Source organism: Ursus maritimus, unplaced genomic scaffold (genome assembly GCF_017311325.1).
Source record: "Ursus maritimus isolate PB19 unplaced genomic scaffold, ASM1731132v1 scaffold_15, whole genome shotgun sequence".
NCBI lineage: Eukaryota > Metazoa > Chordata > Mammalia > Carnivora > Ursidae > Ursus > Ursus maritimus.
This window is the reverse complement of record NW_024423897.1, coordinates 62,593,331-62,615,431: the sequence shown is the minus strand read 5'-3', so window position 1 is coordinate 62,615,431 and position 22,101 is coordinate 62,593,331. Positions and strand designations below refer to the sequence as shown.

At 57.3% G+C, this 22,101-nt stretch overlaps 1 protein-coding gene across 1 annotated transcript in view; it reads right to left on the bottom strand.

Annotated features, from left to right (window-relative positions):
- SLC6A3 (solute carrier family 6 member 3) overlaps positions 1-22,101 on the bottom strand; it is a 38,180-nt gene that overhangs the window by 10,402 nt on the left and 5,677 nt on the right. Inside the window, exons 3-9 of the mRNA XM_040630576.1 lie at positions 19,857-20,082; positions 11,403-11,541; positions 10,581-10,715; positions 6,352-6,455; positions 5,121-5,245; positions 1,811-1,923; positions 508-636 (exon numbers count right to left, since the gene is read on the bottom strand). Of these exons, the coding sequence (XP_040486510.1) occupies positions 508-636; positions 1,811-1,923; positions 5,121-5,245; positions 6,352-6,455; positions 10,581-10,715; positions 11,403-11,541; positions 19,857-20,082 (971 nt within the window). The remainder of the gene's footprint in view (positions 1-507; positions 637-1,810; positions 1,924-5,120; positions 5,246-6,351; positions 6,456-10,580; positions 10,716-11,402; positions 11,542-19,856; positions 20,083-22,101) is intronic.

The window sequence follows — 22,101 nt, the reverse complement described above, 5'->3', positions numbered from 1 at the left end:
CCTCCCCTCCCCTCCCCTCCCCTCCCCTCCCCTCCCTTCCCCTCCTCTCCTCTCCCCTCTCTCCTCCCCTCCCAGGGGGCTCCGGGTGCAATCAGGTGAAAGCAACCAAATGCCAAACGTGGGAGTGGCTCTGTGGGAGGGGAGCTGACCCAGGCCCCGCTCCCCACGGTCAGGCCCCCTGGGCCCCCAGCCCCACAGATCCAACAGGCAGGGGTCCAGCCCAGGCCGCTGCCCAGGGGGCCGTTTCCCATGGACCACAGCTACTCCTGTGACCACAGCTACCCTGTGTGTGGCCGCAGCTGCTCCCGGTGACCCCAGCTGGCCTGTGCAGCCACGTAATCCCACATGTGAACACAGCTACGCACATATCGTTAGCATATCATTACAGGTCACGGTTCGCGGCTCTCAGACGCGCTGCGGTTCCGTCTGGCCTGAAAGGGCCAACCCTGCTGCCCGACACCAAATGCTAACGAGACCTCGCCAGGCAAAGCGAGCGCTGGTACGTACGTTGGTGACACAGAAGAGCGAGAGGAGGAAGGTGGCCAGGACAATGAAGAGGGTGAAGAGCTCCCGGTGCCTGTGCAGCAGCTGGAACTCGTCGATGAGCCCGGTGATCACCGACTCCATCCCGCCCATCTGCAGCCAACAGAGCAGGGGCGCTGCGGGGCGGGGCGCGATTTACGTCAACTCCAATGGACCTACACCTGGGGCGTGGACACGAGTGGGGGCCGCACAGCGTCTGGGGTGCAGAGTGGTCTGCATGCAAGACAGCCCTCGGCCACTGGAAAGACCCAGGAGGGGACACTGTCCCCTGAGGGACGTGCTCGGCCACTCTGCAGCCCCCTGTGGCTGACGTGGCACCATCTGCTGAAACCGCCACAAACCTCAGCTCTGCCCGACTACTCCAAACACACGTCTCCCCACAGCACAGCCTTCTTTGGCTCCTGGGGACATCCTGGCGTGTCCACAGGCATAGCCTTCCTGACTCGGAGGGTTGTCACGATGGGTGTCCTCCAAGCACCCTGGCCTACTTGGTGACCCTCTTTGCCCTGTTCTGTCGAAACCTCCTCCTCTAGGACGTGCTGCTCGTGGGATTCATCCCCGCCAGGTATGCAGTCCAGGGCCGTGGTCACCCAGCAGGTATGGACTGGGCTGGCTGGGCGATGATAGCCGAGGACTAGGGCGCCCACGGCCACTCATGGGGACCCTGAGGTCTCAGCTGTTGGTCCTGAGCAGCCAATGGAGACACGGGAGCCTGAGGAAGTGCGGTGGGCCCACGTTCTGCCCCCCCCCCCGGGGCACACGCATGCACGCAGTCCCTGCATGCACACGCGAGCACACACGCACGCACAGGGCTGCACATGACATATTCAGTGGGCCAGGCCGGGGCGGCCGCTAGAGCTTTAGCGGCCCTGCTCTGCTGGTGCGTCCATCCCTCCTGGGAGCTCTGGGGTCAAGGAAAGCAAGGAGTCAGGAGGGCCCGGCCCTGGCTCTGGGTGGTCCTCACCCTGTTCCCTGCGCTGCGCTCCTGCTGCTGGCCTGTACGTGTGCTTAGGGTCTGTAGTGACCGGGGCAGAGGGCACCCCTAGCTGCCCCGAGTGAAAGAAGGGGTGAGTCGGTCCAACACCCTACCCCGGGAAGGGTCTCAAGCCGCTGTGGGACCCCTCCTCCCACCATGCGGGCTCTACGTGCGCACAGGAACTCCGGGGGACCCTTCGGGGTGTCGGGCTTTGCCCGCCCTGTGAGGGCTGAGGGAGCCAGGCGGTCGCGGGCAGGGCCCCCTGGTGTGTGAGGCGCTGAGGTCACTCACGGCGCTGTCGATCCCCAGGGTGAGCAGCATGATGAAGAAGATCACGGCCCAGGCCGAGGACAGCGGGAGCGTGGCCAGCGCCTCGGGGTAGATGATGAAGATGAGTCCGGGCCCTGAAAAGAGACCTTCCTGTTGCCACTGACTTGTCGCTTCCCGCTTGCCCCGCCCGGGGCGGCCGGCACAGCGGGAAGGTGACAAAATCCCTCCCAGCGCCTTCTTTCCCATTCTCCCCGAAGAGTCCTCTGTCCTGGGAACTCAGTGGACACCTGGCCCAGGACTCCAGAAAATGGAAACCTGACGTCAGTTGGAGGCCCGCACCTCGCTCCTCTGGGTCCTTCCAGTCTGCGCAGGGCTGTGGGGGCTGGAGAGGAAGTGGGAGTGGAACCAACATAGGTGAGGGCAGTAGGGGCTCCGGCAGCCTGCCCACCATCGGTGACAACCTAGGTCAGGCCCCCTGGTCTATTTGCCTATGCACCTCATAGACACTTATGCACCCCCCCACACATGCATGCAGTCACACATGTGTACATGCTCACACATGCATACGCACTCACACACGCGTGCACACGTGCATGACACGCACACACATCCATGCGCATACATGCACACATGCTCATGCACGCGCACACATGCTCACACAGTGCTCGTGCATGCATATTCACACACACATATGCCCACATACCCATGCATGCTCACACACACAGGCATGTTCACACGTGTGCTCACACAGGCATGCATACTTATGCACGTATGCTGACAAACGCACACATGCTCACACATGCACACACATCCATGCTCATACATGCACACATGCTCTCACACACACTTGCTCCCACACGCGTGCTCATGCATGCGTGTTCACACACACGTATGCCCACACACGCATGCATGCTCACACATGAATGCATACTGATACAGACATGCACACATGAATGCTCTCACACACACATCCATGCTCATACATGCACACATGCTCTCACACACACTTGCTACCACACGCGTGCTCATGCATGTGTGTTCACACACACGTATGCCCACACATGCATGCTCACACATGAATGCATACTGATACAGACATGCACACATGAATGCTCTCACACACACATGCATGTTCACACGCACACTCACACTCACTGTGGTACATTTAGAAATACATGAATATTTTTCTGTGCCCATGAATTACTCTGTGTCTGATCTTTAAAAACCATGTAATGAATATGGAAATACTATGGCTCAACAAATGCTCAAAAGGGGCAGGTTTCTGCTCACATAGCGGCTCCCCGGGGATCATTCCCTTTCAGGACATCCCAGGAGCGGGGCTGCCGTGTGGCGGACATGCATGCGGGAAGCGCGCTGCTCCCTCAGGCCGCTGTGGGATCTGGGTGGGCGTGGGGGCCGTGGGCTCAGACAGAGGCAGGGAGGCGGGGGTGGAAATGGTGCCGGACTCAGCTAGACTCGCTGCAGTTTGGCCTTGACGATCCCAGAGTACAAACATGCCCACAGGAAACTGTAATTATTTTCATGGTCACTTTTAAAAGATGGGCCTATTTAACTCACTCCCACGGCCTCCCAAGCCTTTAAGCGCGAAGACGTAGCTTCCCTAATCTCTCAGTCCTTGGCAGGGCCACGGTGGGCACCAGTCGACGGGATCGGGGTGCTTACGGATCTTTGTAGAGAATAGAACAGAGCTCCGCAGCCAAGCTGTCCTCGTGGGGCCCGTGCTCAGGCCTGGGCTCTCTGCCATTTCTGTCCCCTTGCAAGGCGCACAGTCCCCAGGGCGGGGCTGAGGGCGGCTCATTTGAGATGCTCTAAAGCCTAAATGCCATGAGCCACAGACCCAGGAAGAGGTCGGTCAGCTCGGTTGAACGTGATGTCAATATCTTCGCCTTTCAGTTCTGTACCTGAGTTAACATTTCACCCTGTTTTCTTGAGAATTAGAGCTATAAATGACATTTACTTTGCTTGTCGGAAATGCATAGAAGACATTCACTCTACTTCCAGGGGTTAATAGAGGTTTTTGTAAGCTATTGCTACTTATCATAAAAAAGGGCAAAAGCACGGGAAATGCATGAATGCAGCAGTGAGTAAATTTCACTGCTCTGTATTTATTTGCTTTATGTTCCCATTCTCCTGCCTTTATTGGATTTTTTCCTGGAGGCAAGAATGTGGACTTAGGAAGCACACAGGCCCAGCCCCTGCTTTCCCGCCAGTCCCCGAGGGCCGGACCTCTGCTTCCTACTTTCAAGGTGGGGGTCCAAAGGCTCAACACTGCAAGAATAGGATGGGATGGAGGCTAAGGGCTGCGGGCACGGGTGGGGTGGCCCTCTGCTCCCCTCACCCTCCGTGAACGCCATCCCCGCCCTCCACTCAAGAGTAGAAAGACTCAGGAAGAGATGAGTCAGGGACACCCACACGGGCTTCCTGAGCAGCAGCCCCAGGAGAAGAGGGGCCTTTTCAGAGGACGTGGAGGGGTGAGGACAGACTCCAGGGGCGGAGTCCTCCTCGATCACCCCCAGAACAATCTGACGGCAGGTGAGGGATTGCAGTGATCTCAGGAGACCCTGGAGTCCTGGACCGACCCAGTGCCATGGCTTTCCATCCATGCACTAGGACTGAGCAGGCCCACGAATGCCTAGGGGGTCCCTTCCGCACCCCACACCTGCACCTGGCCTTCTGCTGGGGCCCAGCCTGCTCCCTGGGTTACCTGTATCCACTCCCACCTGCCCACTTCCTGGCACACAGACACCTGCTTTCTGTTGGCGGCTGGCTAGGTGAGTGGGTTGGGAACAACCTGTGTCCCTATGTACCCGAGACTTCATGGTTCCTCTGGTTATTACCCAAATCCCACCTAAATGTGTCATGATCACTAGGTGTTTGGAGGGAAAAGCTCTGGCGCCGATGAACAGCTCATGTCCCAAACCACCAGGCTGCTCTCCGGCCCTGCCGGCCGTGTGGCTTAGAAGAGCTCAGGGCTCCCACCCCTGAGCTGCATGGGCTCCTGCCGAGGCGTAAACAAAGACAAGGCCTGCCCCGAGAGCAGGAACCAGACCCTGGTCCTGGGCCCTGGCGCCTCTGCAGGGAGCTGGCGGCCAGCGGGGCAGGAGCTGGGTGTGCTGGGTGTGTCGCTGCCCCGGGGACCGTGTCCTTCCATGGGTTCCCCGCTCTGAAACACATGTGACTCGTGTGACCTGGACTCAGGGCCTGCGCATCTCCCTCCCACTGTGTGGGGTAAACATTCAGAGGACTGGGCGGCCAGGGCTGTGGAGCAGGCAGGCGGTGGGGATGCCGGGCCTGCCCTAGGGGGACTTACCATCCTTGGCCACGTCCCCGATGGGCACGCTGTGCTTCTGGGCCATGTACCCCAGGAAGGAGAAGACCACGAAGCCGGAGGAGAAGCTCGTCAGGGAATTGACGGAGGTGGTGATGACCGCGTCTCTGGGGAATGAGAGACACTGGAGCAGGGGCGACTTCCGGCCTTTGTTCTTAACGCACCGAGTCCGGGGGCAGGCGGGCTTTGGAGGGGTGCTTTCCCAGAAGGACACCCCCAGCCCCTCCTGTGGGCTGCACCACAGAGAAGTCGGTGCCCAGGGTGACGGGACCCCCAGCGGAGCGGCTCTAGGCTCCGGGTGTGTCCAGGCTTTGGGCCGGGCAGGCCCCGTGTTGACCAGCTGTGCGTGTGAGCCCCGGGACCGAGGGGCTTCTGGCACTGAGGACTCAGTGTAAAGATGAGACAGTCTCCAGCTGCAATGTGGAGCGGGTGAACAGAAACCAGTGGGGTCCCACCCAGGCTCTGCAGGGGGCTGTCTGGCAGGGTGTCTAGATGCGTCTGGGGGAGCGTGTTGAAATGCGGGTCTGGTGGGGCCCGATGCTGTGTGTTCCCGGCATGGGGGACCCCACCCGCAAGGCTGAGAACTCAGAGGGCCGGAGGGAAGTGGAGGGGAAGTGGAGGTGGGGGAGCAGGGGTGCAGTCAGCCCCTCCCGGTGCCAGAGGGGAAGGAGTTTGCCGAACATCTAGACCCCGGCGGGCCCCGGGTGCGCTCGGGCAGGGCCCCATGTGCGGCCTCTTTGCTATGCATGCTGTCTTTTCTGTCCTCATGATGTGAAGAAAACAAACACAAGCCCGTGAGGGTCAAAGAAAGCAGGCCCCAGATGAACTCGCTTCTGTGTTGGGATGGATTTGGGTCCAGCCTGTGGCTTCAGGGTCACTCAGGTCTGGCACTTTGCTGCCCTCCCTGGGGCCGGGTGCCCTGAGCACCTGGGGAGGCCTGGCCCTGGGTGCCGGGAGGGCCTGGCAGGGGATGGGGGCAGAGGCCGGGGCCCTCAGTGGGGACGCCGGGAGGCGGCGAGCACCTTCATCTGCTCCGGTACTTTCTCTAGAGCAAGAACCGAGGTGCCTGTAGCTTCTGCCTTTTCGTTTCCATTAGACAGCCGTTCTGCTCGGAGGCCCTGCGAGCACAGCACACCCCCCGCCCTGTATCTGGCGACACGTCGTTTCCAGAGGTCGGCAGACCCCGTGACGGGGACAGGCGCTCGGGACTTACCTGTAGCAGTTGTTGGTGAATTTATTGTAGCTGGAGAAGGCAATTAGCACCCCAAACCCAACGCCCAGCGAGAAGCACACCTGGGTGGCAGCGTCTATCCAGACCTGCAGAGCCAGACAAGAGAGGCAATCGGGGGAGCACGTCAAACCCGGGAGAGCCCACGGTCACAGGGCCACCGAGGGCTCCACGGAACAGTCACAGTGAAACACAACATTGTCATCAATGAGCCAGCAGCATCGACAACGTGATCAGCGGCAAATGCCGTCGCAGGAATACACCCACCGCATCCCCGGACCCAGAGCGCAGCTCACGGAAGGGCTGTATCTTGCTGCTTTATTTGCAATTTCCCTCGGAACGTCAGCAGCGTTCTCTGCACGGCCAGACTTGTAGTTAATTTGTTAAGATGCCTCGCCCCTGCACAGCCTTGGGTGGGGGTGGAAAGCAGCTGAACTCCACCCTGGGGCATCACCCAGGACGACCACATCTGCTCTCTGAGGGGGCTGGCTGGCCCTGGAGGCAGTCCCTGAGTCTCCAGGCTGCCCACGGTGCAGGCCTGCGGGCGAGGCCCCTCAGCCAGGGGCACCAGAGCTGGCTGGGAACACAGCGCAGCCTCCAAGGGCCGCAGGTGGCTGGCCTGAGTAGACCTCACAAGGGAGCTGGACAGGGTACAGCAGAGGAGGCCAGAGCCTAGGGCTGTCAGGAGCCCGCCACCCGCCCACGCTCCAGGACCAGCAGGACCTCTGTCCTTCGGGCAGCCTGCCCAGAGACTCGGGATCACCCTGGTGTTGGGACGGGGTGCTCCGTGCGGTGGGCTAGGCCTCGGCGCGCACCTTGAGTAGCTGAGAGGCGAGTGGGCCAGGGGCCTCTGCTCTGCTGTCCCTCTTGTGCTGGTCATCAGTTAGCTTGCTTGGCCGGGCCGCTGCAGGCAGGAGCTATAGTGCCAGGGAGACCTCCTGCCGCCTGCTTAGTGCCCGGCCCTCACCAGGGCAGTCCCCACCCCTGAGCCTTCGCACATGTGACTCACCCACCAGGATGTGCCTCCTGGAAGACTATCCAGGCCTTTGCTCACTGCTGCCCCCAGGACCCAGCTCTGGACCCAGTGCAGGACCCATCCTGGAACCCACCTGGCAGCCTCTCTGGGCCGACTTGGAACTGCCTTCCTTCCTTTACCACCTGACCTCTCCTCTCCTGCTGGAATGGGAGCTCTCCCAGGACGGAACTCTGCCTGCCCCAGCCTGGGCCTGTCCTAGCCTGTGGAGCCACCCCAAGAGCTGCCGACGAGTGAACAAGGGCCTGGGTACCATCTAAGGATGCTGACCCCTAGGAGGAGCCCCTTGTTCATATGCAGGATCCAGAAATGGATCCCCAGGATGCAGGGCAGTCTCTGTGTCAGAGCAGTGCAGGGTCCAAAGTGTCAGGGACATGGGACAGGATGGAGCAGAGGGTCCCTTCTGTCCTGCCTGCTTGCCAGGCAGGGCCCAGGTAGAAGCTCTGCTCCTGATGTGCCCGAGACCAGTGCGGGTGCTGGCCAGGCCTCCTGCCTGCAGCAGGCTCCATCAGCTCGCTCTGCACTGAGCCCCAGGGGACAGGTCAGGGTCTAGCCTGGCATAGTGCTGGGGAGCCCGTGACTTGATCAGGGCCAGCTCTTGTGCAACCTGCCCCAACTGCTAAGCCCCAGAGAAGGATGCTCAGGGCCACTTGACCTATGAGTGTGGCCACCAAGATCCAGGGGGTTGAGAGATGGGCAGCACCTGGGCCAGGAGGAGCCCTGGGAGGACATCCCAGGATGACCACCAAGCCAGTGAGGCCCCGTTCCTGCCCTATCCAGAGGAGGCCTGGAGGAGCTGATGCAAAGGTCAGCCAGGACCCCACAGCAGGACCAGGAATGGCTGCAACCTCTAGACTGGGGACTACGTGGACCTGTCCCTTTGGGATCTCAGGCTTGCCAGAGCCCAGGGGTTGTAGACCTGCTCTGTCCTGATCTATGACCCTTCCTAGCCCTGAGCTGACAGGGTGGTTGGGGAGGATGGAACATGTTGGTTTATCCAAGATACTCATCATCTATCTGTCACCCAAAAACTATGTGTCCGTCAATCACCTACCTATCCATCCATCTATCCATCCATCTATCCATCCATCCATCTATCCATCCATCTATCCATCCATCTATCCATCCATCATCTATCCATCCATCTATCCATCCATCTATCCATCCATCTATCCATCCATCATCTATCCATCCATCTATCCATCCATCTATCCATCCATCTATCCATCCATCATCTATCCATCCATCTATCCATCCATCATCTATCCATCCATCTATCCATCCATCATCTATCCATCCATCTATCCATCCATCATCTATCCATCCATCTATCCATCCATCATCTATCCATCCATCTATCCATCCATCATCTATCCATCCATCTATCCATCCATCATCTATCCATGTCCGTCAATCACCTACCTATCCATCCATCTATCCCTCCCATCATCCAACCCATCAACCATCCATCATCTATCCATCCATCTATCCATCCATCATCTATCCATCATCTATCCATCCATCTATCCATCCATCTATCCATCCATCTATCCATCCATCATTTATCCATCATCTATCCATCCATCTATTATCTATCTCTATGTACTTATCATCTTCCACCTTCGATCTGTCACCTATCGTCTAATTTCTGACAACGTCTCACCTGTCACCTACTCTTCTCTGCATCACACATGAATGTCCCTCCTCATGCACTGGCCCATGTCTGGCTTCCACCTGTTCTCTACCGGGTTTCCTGCCCAAAGCACTAGCTTCCTTATGCTGTCCTCACGCCATTTTCTTTGATTTCTTCATCATGGTTCCCTGGCCTCTGCGACCCACAGCCCCCTCCCCTGCAAGCATAGCTGTGGCTGTCCCTTGGCTTTCTGCAGTGTGGACACTCTCCCGCTTCCCTTGCTCGTGCAGAGCATGCATCTGCTGCTCTCATGGCCAAACTGCCTGTCCTTTGTGGACTTCCCAGTGGCCCGCCCAGTGCCACTTTCCCTGCCCTTGTCCATGGGTGCCTCCCATTGCTGCTGCAGCTTCATACCTTCCCTCTGCTGCTCCCCCGCTCCGGGGAGTTTCCTCAGGGCCAGGAGCCACACCTGCCTTCCCTCCTACCTGTTCCTTCCCATTTCCACCCCAGGGCTGTTCCTTCCTGCGTCCCTGGGGGGTGCCAGACCTCACTCACCAACACCTAGTGGCATTGGGCAACAACCCTCCAAACAGCCCCCTGTCCCCAGCTTCAAGCCCCCCACGCCCCAGCTACCCTTCCCCATTATGTCTCAAGGGCATGCCACAGTGAGTCCCCTGGGTGGCCATTGGGGTCCCCGCCATCTGCCAAAATCTAGTGCACCTGAATTTTCAACGATCTCCTGAGAATGCTACCTTTTCCAACATCCCAGCCACCCTGGGCCAATGGCCACTCCCACTTCTGGGCCTTGTTTCCCTAAAAGGCTGCTGCCCCTTCTCTCTCCCTCTCTTGGGAGACCTCTGTCTGTCCCATGGCCTGTCCAAGCCCCCTCTCTTCAGTAGGCTGTCTCCAAGTATTTTAACACAGAATGATTGCTGTCTTTGTTGAAGCAATGTGTAGCCAGCTGCACACTTAGCTTTTGATGTGATGTGATTTAGGTCCTTCCCTTCTGCCATGGGCACCGTGAGTGTTTCACCAGCGAGGTTTGGCTTCCTGAGGAGGGAGCCCTGGTTCGTGCAACCACGATGAATATAGAGCCAGAGCTCAGGGCCACACTCCAGGTGAGTGGCCACACTTTCTGGCACAGACTGAGCAGCCCATCAGTGCTTATCGGAGGAACTTGAGAGCGTTCCTTCAGGAACTGGGGATGGGCCAAGGGGGAGACACCAATCGGAAGCAGCCTTCCATTCTATTCCTGCAGAGACTGAGCAGGTGGTCTGCTCCCCTAACTGTCTTATTTGGTCCATTCAGCTCCCTGCTGTGCCCACATGTCTCAACCTGACGATGAGCTCTGCTGGGTGGGGTCCGGGGCTGCCCGTCTTGCAGAGCCCTGCACACAGTAGGGCAACCCACACCTGCCACATTTACAGGGTAAGAAATTCCAGCCCAGCTGCTGCCTTTGGGACCTCCCACCCCAGAACACAGGAGTCCCATGGCGTGGAGCCTACCAGTGCATGTGGACTGGGGGCCATGAGTGGAGGGCATACTCACAGAAGACTCGCAGAGCCGATGGAAGTCTACGCTCAGGTATGCTCTGATGCCATCGACGGCCCCAGGGAGAGTGATTCCTCGCAGAAGCAGGGCAAAGAGGACCACATATGGCATGGTGGCTGTGATCCACACAACCTGGGAAAGTAACGCATCACCAGGCAGCATCAGCCGCCCACTGGCAGGGTGGCCACAGGGTCACCCTGGTTGGTGGCCTCTGGTTGGGAACCCATCATCCTGAACACTCTCAGGATGCCAGGTCAGCAAGGCTCCCTGCAGTAGACTGTTAATGCCCTCTGTCCGTAACTTTCCCAGGGATTCAAGTGGAACAGACAGTTTGGCAGAGAAGGGACATTCCTCTTCTGCATTTGGTCTGTGGCAGTGGGCTGGAGTGGCCAAGTTTCTGATGAGTGAGATGCAGTGAATTTGCCCTGGTTGTGCAAATGCACACCTACATGGTGTGTAAAAGGTGGACTCTGGGCTGGGAGGTGGGGGAGGAAAGGAACCTGTCCTTACTGAGAGGTTCGGGGGTGTTGGCACCGCACTGCATGTATATGGCAAGTGATGGGCACGTTTTGGTCAAAATTGCTTTGGGTACCCAGATAATAACCAAAATATTTTCATCAACAAAAACAACTTATGGTGTGCTTGTGTTCATGCTGCCTGTCCACTCACTTCCCAACCTCCCACGGCCCCCATGTCTGTTCCCCAACCTCCCACGGCCCCCGTGTCCGCTCCCCAACCTCCCACGGCCCCCGTGTCCGTCCCCCAGTCCCTGAGCGTGGCTGCGTGCCCACTCCCCGGCTGGCAGGGCCTGCGGCTCACCTTCCCAGAAGTCTTCACTCCCTTCCACAAGCTGAAGTAGAGCAGGACGATGACCAGCACCAGGCAGGATGTGAGCTGCCACCGGGGGGGACCCAAGTCATCGATGCCGTGGCTCTCGTGGAGGTGCAGCACGCCACGCCTGGAGAGGGGGAGAGGTGGGTCCTTCGGGCTGCAGCCTCCCCGCCCAGCCCTGGGACCGGAACGCTGAGCTGGCCCAGAGACCCCCAGTCAGGAGGCTCAGGCCCACCAGCCCCCGCCGAGATGCAGGGTCCGTGCCCCGAGGGCCGCAGCTCGCTGGGAGCCCGCAGACGCCAGCCCCGACCTCTCCCCCTCAGCACCCCTGGCGGAGGAATGGGTGCTTCGGCTCTGAGGGAAAGGTGCTCCAGAAGCCAGATGGAAGGTACTCAGTGGTGCGGGGCACCGTGGGATGGGCCAGGGTCCCCTTTGCAGGGGTGAGGCTGCGCAGACCCAGAGCGGTAAAGCAGCACATGCGGATGCCCGTGCTGTCCTCTGAGGGGCACGGCTGACATTGGCTCACATGGCTCCAGCCACCCCGGGGAGGAGCCGCAGGTAACGGACTCAGGACAATTCTGCTCCAGGTTCGCTCAAGAGCCCGTCTCGCGGAGGGAACCCATCAAAAAGGCAGAACATGAGGCCACGGAGAGAAAACGGGACTCGTGGCCCATGGAGCACTCCGTGAGAGCCAATGTCCTGAGATCCCCGCGACCACCTGCAGGAAATGTGGCAGCACCGTCAGTCCGCTGTGCACCTGCTGCCTCACCTCCCTGTTGGGATTTAGACTCGAAGCCAACGCCCGGTTGTGCTGCTGCTCTACGAGGAGGGGACGGCCCTGCTGCGACAGTGCTCAGGGGGCTGTGCCCTGCCTGCCCTCCCCAGGCCTGTTTCCCCGGGGCCTCTCCTCCCCGGGCCTGCCCTCCCCGGGCCTGCCCTCCCCTGAGCCTGTCCTCCCCGAGCCTGTCCTCCCCGGGTCTGCCCTCCCTGGGCCTGTCCTCCCTGGGCCTGTCCTCCCCGGGCCTGCCCTCCCTGGGTCTGCCCTCCCTGGGCCTGTCCTCCCTGGGCCTGTTCCCCCAGCACCTCCTCTGGCAGTAGAGTTCCCAGTGCCTCCCAGCCCTGGCTCTGTGTTGGCTGCCCTACTCCCCCCATGTCCTAGTTCCCCAGCCAGACCTTATCACCCAGAACCTCTTTTCACTAACAGCATGACAGCACTGAGTTAGACCACACGGCCAAAGGCCCCATCACACCTTGGCCTCCTTGCAAGGCCTCACACATGCGTATGGGTCACACGCCTCGGCCTGGCGGCAGGTGGCCATTTACTCATTTGTCCAGGAAAGGAGCCCGGCGGCCCACGGGCGTCTGTAGCCTCCCAGATGGAGGGGGCACAGGGCTCCACGACACCACACTCAATTTTTCCCTTGTAAATGTTTCAAATTACTTCTGGAATTGGCACGTCTGTTGGTTCAATTCCCTCCCCAAGATTAAAAACTCATCTTGCTCTGAAGTTATTTGACATTCCTCAGTTTAAGGGACAGGACAGTGCAGAGTGCCATCAGCCTGGGGACAAGAGCCAGCATACACCAATCCTGCGTGGGAACCACCCCCAGTGACTACAGACAGCTACTGGGAAGAGCAGGAATGACACTTCCCGGGGCAGGGGGCACAGCCTGGTGGGTCGATAAAGGGTGTCTGGGTAAGGCGGTTTGGGGCTGACGTGCAGAAGTGGTCCAGAGGACCAGACTGCGGTGGCCTAGGAGGTCATCAGCCGTGGGAAAGGTACTTCTACTCTATGTTGGAGTCCAGTTTTAGGTGAGTTTTTGTCCTGGTTCATGGATCTGGATACCAACAGCACTGGAGGTGTGCCAGGCTTGCAGCAGGCTCCAGGAACCCTGGCTGAATCCCCACAGCAGCCCCCTTGCCCCATTTCCAGGCACCGAGAGCATAAGCACCAACCCAACTTGGAGGCAGAGAGCTGCAAAGCAGGGCCTGGGACCCAGATGGCCTAACTCAACCCATGCTCTGTCCAGAGAGGGGTGGTGTCCGGATAAAGGAGCTGAGGGGCTCCACTCTGGCCCCATGGGAATGACATCACAGACAACCAGAAGCTGGACAAAGGACACCACACAGGTATGTTTAGACAGGGGGCTGGAGGGGATGCAGGGCTAACCTACCCCTTCCCGGGGAAGGGAAGGGAAGGGAGGGGAGGGGAGGGGAGGGGAGGGGAAGGGAAGGGAAGGGAAGGGAAGGGGAGGGAAGGGAAGGGATGAGGTGAGCCCAGCAGTGCCCCAGCTTCCTGCCTGGCAGGCCACCCCCCAGGGCAGGGCAGGCATGTCCCGAGGGCAGCAAGTGAATGTGGTGGGAAGGAACTGCCCAAGTGCCCACTGACCTGTGGAATAGCCCCGGGGGCTGGCGGCTGACCATTCCCGGAGCTCACACAGGGCTGGGGCCGCTGAGCTCCCGCCGGCCAGAGCAGGGCACTTGCAGGGTCACACGGGGGGCTCAGGGGAGGCTCTGGAAGGGCCACACTGCGGCAGAAGGATGAACTATTCCTGAAGCGAAGCCGCCAGAGCGACCTCAACACAGCTTACAAACACGCTTCAAAGGCTGAAACTACCCCGCAAGCAAATTAACTTCCCTCCAGAACAGAGGCGACGTTCCTCGAAGGAAGACAACAAACGTCATGCGCGCGAACGTAAGACTCATCGGGCCTGCCGCGCAGTAAGGACATCGCTAGACGCACAAGGAGGAAGAAAACGTGGCCTGCAACCGGGGGAGAACCGGCCATCAGCTCCCCCACGCGAAACACAAAAAGTAACTCAGAATGGTAAAGTTACACTTAAGAGCCAAAATTACAGGTTCTTGGAAGAGACAGTAGTGGTAAATCTTCATGACCTTGGGTTTGGCAATGATTTTCTGATACGACAAGCAACGACAACAAAACAGGTAAATCGACCAAAATAAAAAACCTTTTGTGCATCAAAGGACACTATCAACAGAGTAAAAAGGTAACAAAATGAGAGAAAATATTTGCAAATCATATATCAGATAAGAGATTAATATCCAGAATATATAAAGATTGAAAACTCCACAACAGAAAAACCCCAAGCTACTCAATTTAAAGATGGGCAAAGTGGGGGGCGCCCGGGTGGCTCAGTCGTTAGGCGTCTGCCTTCGGCTCAGGGCATGATCCCGGCGTTCTGGGATCGAGCCCCACATCAGGCTCCTCTGCTGGGAGCCTGCTTCTTCCTCTCCCACTCCCCCTGCTTGTGTTCCCTCTCTCGCTGGCTGTCTCTCTCTGTCAAATAAATAAATAAAATCTTTAAAAAAAGAGAGAGAGAAAGAAATAAAGACGGGCAAAGTGGGACTACATCAAACTAGGAAGTTTCTGCACAGTGAAGGAAACCACCAACAAAATGGAAAGTCAACCTGCTGATGGAAGGAAATTATTTGCAAATCATATATTTCACAAGATGTTAATACCCCAAACACGAAACACACATACAACCCAACAGCAGAAAACAACCTGATCAAAAAAATAAAAAGAGCAGAGCTGAACAGACATTTCTCCAAAGAAGACACAAGGACGGCCAGCAGACACATGAAAAGCTGCTCCACGTCGCTCAGCATCAGGCAATGCAGATCAAAGCCACAGTGAGTTATCACCCCACACCTGTCGGAACGGCTGTTAGGAAAAAGTCAAGAAATGACAAGTGCCGGCAACAATGTGGAGACATGAGCCCCCCGTGCACCGTTGTTGGGAATGCACACTGGTGCAGCCACCCCGGAACCAGTATGGACGTTCCTTGAAAAATTAAAAACAGAAATACCGTCCAATGCAGCAATCCCACTTCTAGGTATTTACCTGAAGAAAATGAAAACACTAACTCGAAAACGCAGCTGCACCCCTATGTTCACTGCAGCGTTATTTTCAATAACCAACACATAGAAACAACCCAAGCGTCCGCTGACAGACGAACAAAATATGGTTCATCCATACAGTGGAACGTTGTTCAACCTCAAAGGGAAGGAAACGGACACCTGCTACAGTGTGGATGGACCTGGAGGACATCACTCTGAGTGACACAAGCCAGACACAGAGGACAAATGCTGGCTGGTTCCTCTTATACGAAGTCCCTGGAGTTGTCAAATTCATGGAGACGGAGAGTAGGACAGTGGGCACCAGGGGCTGGTGGGGGGCGGAGAGGGAGTCTGTTCCACGGGGACAGTTTCAGTTTGGGAGAGTGAGCAAGTCCTGGGGACGGATGGTGGTGATGGCAGCACAGCACTGTGAATGTGCCTAATGCCACTGAACACACACTTAAAAATGGTCAAAATGACATATTTTATGTTCTGTATAGTTTATCACAATTTAAAGAAATTCCCCCAAATGAAGGCAAAATATGTTTCAGGAAAACTAAAGCAGAGAAAACTCATTGCCAGCAAGCCTACACTGTAAGACGTGTTGAAGGCAATTCTTCAGATGGAGGGAACGAAGCCCAAATGGAAATCTGGATGCACATAAGGATCGGAGAGCACCAGAAATAGCGACTCTGCAGGTAAATCCCAAAGTTAGTATCCCATGTCAGATCTATTTAAAATGTAACTGACTGTTTAAAGCAAGAAGAGTAACAACATCGTGGAGTTTACAACATCCTATAGAAACAAAACCCATGACAACAAAGGACGGGTCGGGAAGATGAGAGCATGTTGTAAGGCTCCTGAATGTGAAATGGTATGATGTCATCTGGCAGTAGACAGTGAGAAATTAAAAACACACATTGTAAACCCTATAAATATCCACAAAAGTTAAAACAAGGCTTAGCAGCCAATAGCATAGCTAAAACGGAAGCCTAAAAATTAATTAATTCAAAAGAAGGGATAAATAGAGGAAACAAGAAACAAAGAGATAGGACAAATAGAAAAAGAAATCAAGATGAAAGACTCAAACCCAACCATAGGGATAATTATTGGATGGGAGCCCCAATGACAAGACAGAAATTGTTACGCTGAAGGAAAGAGCAAGATCTAAGTTTACACTGTCCGCAGGAAATGCACACTCCGTACGACCCTTGTGGGTTAAAAACGCAAGGATGGAAAAGGTACCGATGCAAACACTGCCCATCGGAAGGCAAGGGCGAGAGACCCTTCTGCTGCCAGACAAAGCTGCTTCAGGATGAGGACTGTGACCAGGAGGGATATCTGGGACTGCAAAGGGGTCCATTCAAAGACTCGATATTCATAAATGCACACACACTTCATAGCACAGCCCCAAAATGCATGAATGAAGTCAACACTGATGGAATCAAAGAGGCAGGTGCACAATCGCGGTTGAGAGTTCAACATCCCCTTCTCAGCATCCGGGAGGACAGCGGACAGTAAGGAGCTCCCATGACCTGCAGACATGGCGCAACTCCCTGCCAGTGACAGCAGAACATCTGTCCTTTGTCAGAGCACCTGCAATACCCACCGGGACAAACCATACACCGGGCATCAAAGGTCTCTGGATGTTCTGGGATAATGAAGCCTTATAAGTAGAGTATGTCACTAAATCAGAATTAAGTCAGAAATCAACAATAGAAGCATATCTAGAAAACCCCCAGAGATTTCAAAATTAGATGGGAAGCTCCCCAAATCTCCCATCAAAGAGGGAATCCCAAGGTAGATCAGGGAGTACTTTGAACAGAATGAACATGGAAACAGCACGTGGAGATTTGCGGGAGTGGCCAAAGCCTTCTCCTAGAGGCAAACGTGTAGCTTTCCAGTTTATGGTAGAAAGTAGGCAAAGGTAGTGCAAAGTGCATACCGAACTGTGGGACATCTGAACGGGTTGGAGTTACACGGCCTGTTTTGGGGTGTCCAAGCCCACAGATGCCGTCCTGGCTCAGACTTCACATCCGTCCAGCGAGTTCCCTGCACCATTTCTCAGCCCTGGAGCTACAGCCACGAGCCTCTGGTGTCGGCTCTGAGCCTGCTGTGTTTCCTCGTGCACCCCCCAGGGATTGAAGCTGGGAGTGGGGCAAGTGCCAGGGCTGACGAGGAAAGTGCTTCTGAGGTCAACACCAAACAAAGGCTCCACTCTCTCGGCTAAGACGTAATGAAAGTAACAGCGACATCATGCTTCACTCTCCAGTCTTGGCGGCATGCTTTCCACCGTGAATCCTTCCACACCTCCGAACAAAAGACAGGTGGTCCTGGTAGCGTCACTTGGTACCTTTCAACCTCTCTGCAAGCTTCCCATTTCAAAATTGTAAGAGACATTCTAGCTTGAAAGCTGAGTCCTCATTTTGTTGACATAATGATGGATTAAACAATTAAACCCAAGCCAGCACTGAGCACCTCTGAGCACCCCTCAGTTTGGGGACCTGACCACGGGCCCCCAGGGGCTCATCCACCACCGTGTCTGCTCCCCACTTTCTCGTGCAGAGGGTCCCTGCAGACCCCTTCCCTCTGATCATGGCCAAGCTGAGCACTGGGCCACAGGGGTGAGGGCACATGCAGCCCAGGCACGACCCATCAGTGAGACACTGTTCACTTTGGGAAATGCAGCGGTGAACAGCTCAGTGGCATGCAATGTGGTGTTTTCACCCCTAAGAACAGAAACCTCAGTTTCTCTTTATCTGGATAATTCTTGCTTCTCGTCACGCTGAGTGCCATCCACACACTTGTAAACTTCCCTGCACTCTGTTTCTCACAGCTGCTATCTTTCAGGCAAATTGCGAGGGACAGATGGCAGGCGGGCTCCCCCGGCCCACCCCTCCTGAGAGCTCCCAGCGTTGCTTGCAGTCCCTCCGCAGGCAGGCCCTCCCTTTCCCTTCCCTGTGCTCCTCACACACGTCCACTCTCCTCCAGTCCCAAACCAACAACAGCATCTTCCTAAAAACACAAGCACATCCTGTGGCATGTGACTGTCACCCCGGCCTGACCACGCTCTTCCTGACCATGGCTTAAGGAAACCAGCCATCCTCCTGGCTGCGCCTCAGGCCCTCCAAACCTGCCTCCCACGTTCCTGCCCCTCGATGCCGCTTGCGGCACGGGGATACGGTGCCCACAGGGGGCACAGAATTCCAGAACAAGGCATTCAGATTTCAGTGTCTGGAGCATAGTGTCATTCCAGGTGCTGCGTGTCTGCGGGTCCTGTGAACACCAGCAGCCCTGCCGGCAGCATCTCTCCTGCGGCCGCAGGACGGGTCTGCTGGCTGCACACGGACGGGAGTGGGATGGCCCCCTTCCCCCCCGGGAAAGGCCTCCTTGAGCCATTTGAGGATAAAAGACACGGTGGGCGTGTCTGTCCACCTGCCCAAGTCCTGGCTCCCCCAGGAGCATGGGTCTGACCTCTCGACAGCTCACGGTTTTCTAACTACAAACAAGGTTTGCAAATGTGCCTATTTGCTGTTAAGACCAGAATTGTTTTAGTTTTGTTGGTTGTAGTCCCTTCTGCTAAGTTGTTAAATGGACTCATTTTGCATATAAACGTGAATAGAATGTACCTAAGTGGGCAAGTGAGAGGCGCCCTCACGAACGTCCATGTGGACGTGAAATTTTGGTGTCAGTGGAAAGCCCCGAGGACGCCCTGTGCTCATCTAGGGAAGCTGCCTGTCAGCACGGTCGGTGAGCGTCCAAGCCGCCGGGGACCTGGGAGGGTCCTTCAGAGCCACACGCACTCAAGCTTCTGCACAGCCCCGGGCCCCACGCGCGTTTACGAACGCATCTGCATGAGGACCATGCGTTACCCGACGGCCAGGTTCCACGTCGTTTCGGGTGGGCTCCTGTGCATGTCCGGGTTCTGAGCAGAAACGAGGCACCCACAGGGGCACCGACGGCCCTTCCAGCCTCAGTCGCCCACGTGGGGACGAGGGCAAGGGGGGCGGGAGCTGGGCTTGGGGAGAGCCACGCACCTGCAGGCCATGGACGCCACATGGTGTGGAATGCAGGGGAGGGGAGGGCACCGGGAAGGCCACTGGGTGTGGGAGCCAAGGAGGGACTTGGGCAAGAATGGATGCTGCGTTTGGAAAGACCTTCTCAGGAAAAGCAACAGTGGGGGCACCTGTAGGCCCGGTGTGCTTAGCGAGGCTGGAGGGGGTTTTCTGCCGCAGAGACGGGGCAGGAGAACAGACGGCCCAGGCTGGAAGCAGCCCTGCAGCCCCCACCCCGGGTGGGCAGGCTTCCTCCTACAGGCTTCCTCTGGCCAGCCTCCCGCCACCCACATAGCGGCTCACAGCGGGACGGAACAGCCGCGGGCCTGTCTGCCTTCCACCCCTGCGGAGGACTCCCCTACAAGAGCGTGGCCAAGCCACTAGATTCAGGAACGTGCCTACAAGAATCCAGAGGAACAGGGCGCGGGCACGGGACAGGGTCCTCTCCACACCCCGGGAGCGCTGCATCCCGTGTCCTTCCTGAGGCTGACGAGCGCGGGTGACGTGGCATCGGACCCCCACTTACTCAAAGTACTCGGTGGCTGGCGTGGTCCTGAAGGTGTCGTTGGGGCTGGAGCTGGAGTTGCCGGAGTGGGCGTCTGAGCAGTTGGGGCTGTTCCACGTGTTGTTGCAGTGGACCCACGGCAGCTCCACGGTGAAGGACGAGAAGAAGTAATGCAGCGCCCAGGCGATGATGACATTGTAGAAGAAGCCGACGTACAGCGAGATGAGGATGACCGTGAAGCCCACGCCTGGGGTGGGGGAGCAGAGCGCCGTCAGCAAGGTGCCCGCCCGCCTGCCTGGGCTCCGACATCGGAAACCAGGCCACGTCCCTGAACACCCAGACACGACCAGTGAGGGCTCAGGTGCCAGACTTCACGCCATGATCCCAGACAAGGGGCTGCACCCAACCCCCGAAACCCCCCCGGCCATCTGTGTGCACTCAGAGACATGCAGGGTCACGTAGGGCCACCCTGCTAGAACCAGGTCACCCATGGACATAGAGTGACTAAGGGCCATCTGTGGCCATCCACTACCCCTCGCAGGCACTCGGCATCAACCAGGGTCACCCAGGGCCACCAGCCCACGCAAAGCCATCAGAATCATGTATTGCCACCCATCCCCACTCAGGACTGTCTAGAGACACCTAGGAATATACAGCATCACCGAGAGTCAACGAGGGCCACCCCAAACCATTCAGGGTCACTCAGGGACACCCCCAGAAAGACCTGGTATCTCCCAGAGCCATCCAGGGCCACCAGTGGTCCTTAGAAACTCAGGTCCTCGGTGGCCACCCACAGCTACCCAGAGCCATTCAGAGATATTGATGTCCGCTCATAGCTGCTCATACCCCCTCAAGACTACCCAGGGCCCACAGAGTCATCTGGGTTCTTTCACAGCCACTGAGAGCCACCCAAAGTCACACAGGGCCATCCCTGACCATCTAGGGTCACCTGGGGCCATCCTTGACCGTCCAGGGTCAGCCGGGGGCATCCCTGACCATCCAGGGTCTCTTAAAGCAAACCAGGGACTTTCAGAGTGACCTTTCCAGGATCACAAAACCTGGAATTTGGGATCAGTCATCGAGGGGCTCCTGGTGAACTGGGGGGCTGTGCCATCCTGACTGGTGGCAGGTGGGTGTGGCCTCCTCCCACTGGCCAAGGAGCCCTGCTGCTCAACGCTAGGTAAGTGCCGTCCTGCTCCCACACTGTGGCTCCTTCATCGGGCTCCACGCGCTCTTCATTTCCTCTTCCCTCTCGGCTTTGCCGACATGATTAGTTTGGACTGGAGCTTTTAATTGCTTGATTAAAGCCTGGTTGGGTGCTATGCCCCATCTTGCCCACTCCTGGCTGGGGCTGTGGCTGGGGGTGGAGCATGCCTTCTAGGCCATGTTTATAGGAAGTAGCTTGGGTGTCTTTTGTGGACATAACCCTGAGCAGAAGCAGTCTTCATGCTCAGGGCATCATTACAGTTCTCTTCCTACCCTGAAAGCAAAAAGAGAGGCACTAAAATTTATTTGTGCATATCTATTAAACAGATCTGGTATCAGGAGTGCCCTAGAAATAAAACAGGCCTGGTACATAAACCCTCTTGGAAAACGTGTGCCGTAGCTGTGATGACAGAAACACAACAGTTCTCTTTGGAAGGCCGTCTCCAGTGTGGATGCGTCAGCATTAAATAACGTGACATCGCAATTCTGCTCACTGAGTTCCTGAGGACAGAGGCATGGTTGTGATTCACAGCAGACGTGCCCAGGCAGCCGTGTTCTCAGGGAGCCGTGTTCCTGGAGAGCCGTGCTGTCGGGGAGCCGTGTTGTCGGGGAGCTGTGTTCCGGGGGAGCCGTGTTCCCGGGGAGCCATGCTGTCAGGAGCTGTGCTGTCGGGGAGCCATGTTCCTAGGGAGCCATGCTGTCGGGGATCTGTGTTGTCAGGGAGCCGTGTTCCGGGGGAGCCATGCTGTCAGAAGCTGTACTGTCGGGGAGCCATGTTCCTGGGGAGCCGTGCTGTCGGGGAGCTGTGTTGTCAGGGAGCCGTGTTCCGGGGGAGCCATGCTGTTGGGGAGGCGTGTTCCTGGGGAGCCATGCTGTCGGGGAGCCGTGTTGTCGGGGAGCCGTGTTCTGGGGGAGCCGTGTTCCTGGGGAGCCATGCTGTCAGGGAGCCGTGTTCCCGGGAGCCGTGCTGTCGGGGAGGCGTGTTCGTGGGGAGCCATGTTGTCAGAGAGCCGTGTTCCTGGGGAGCCGTGCTGTCGGGGAGCCATGTTCCTGGGGAGCC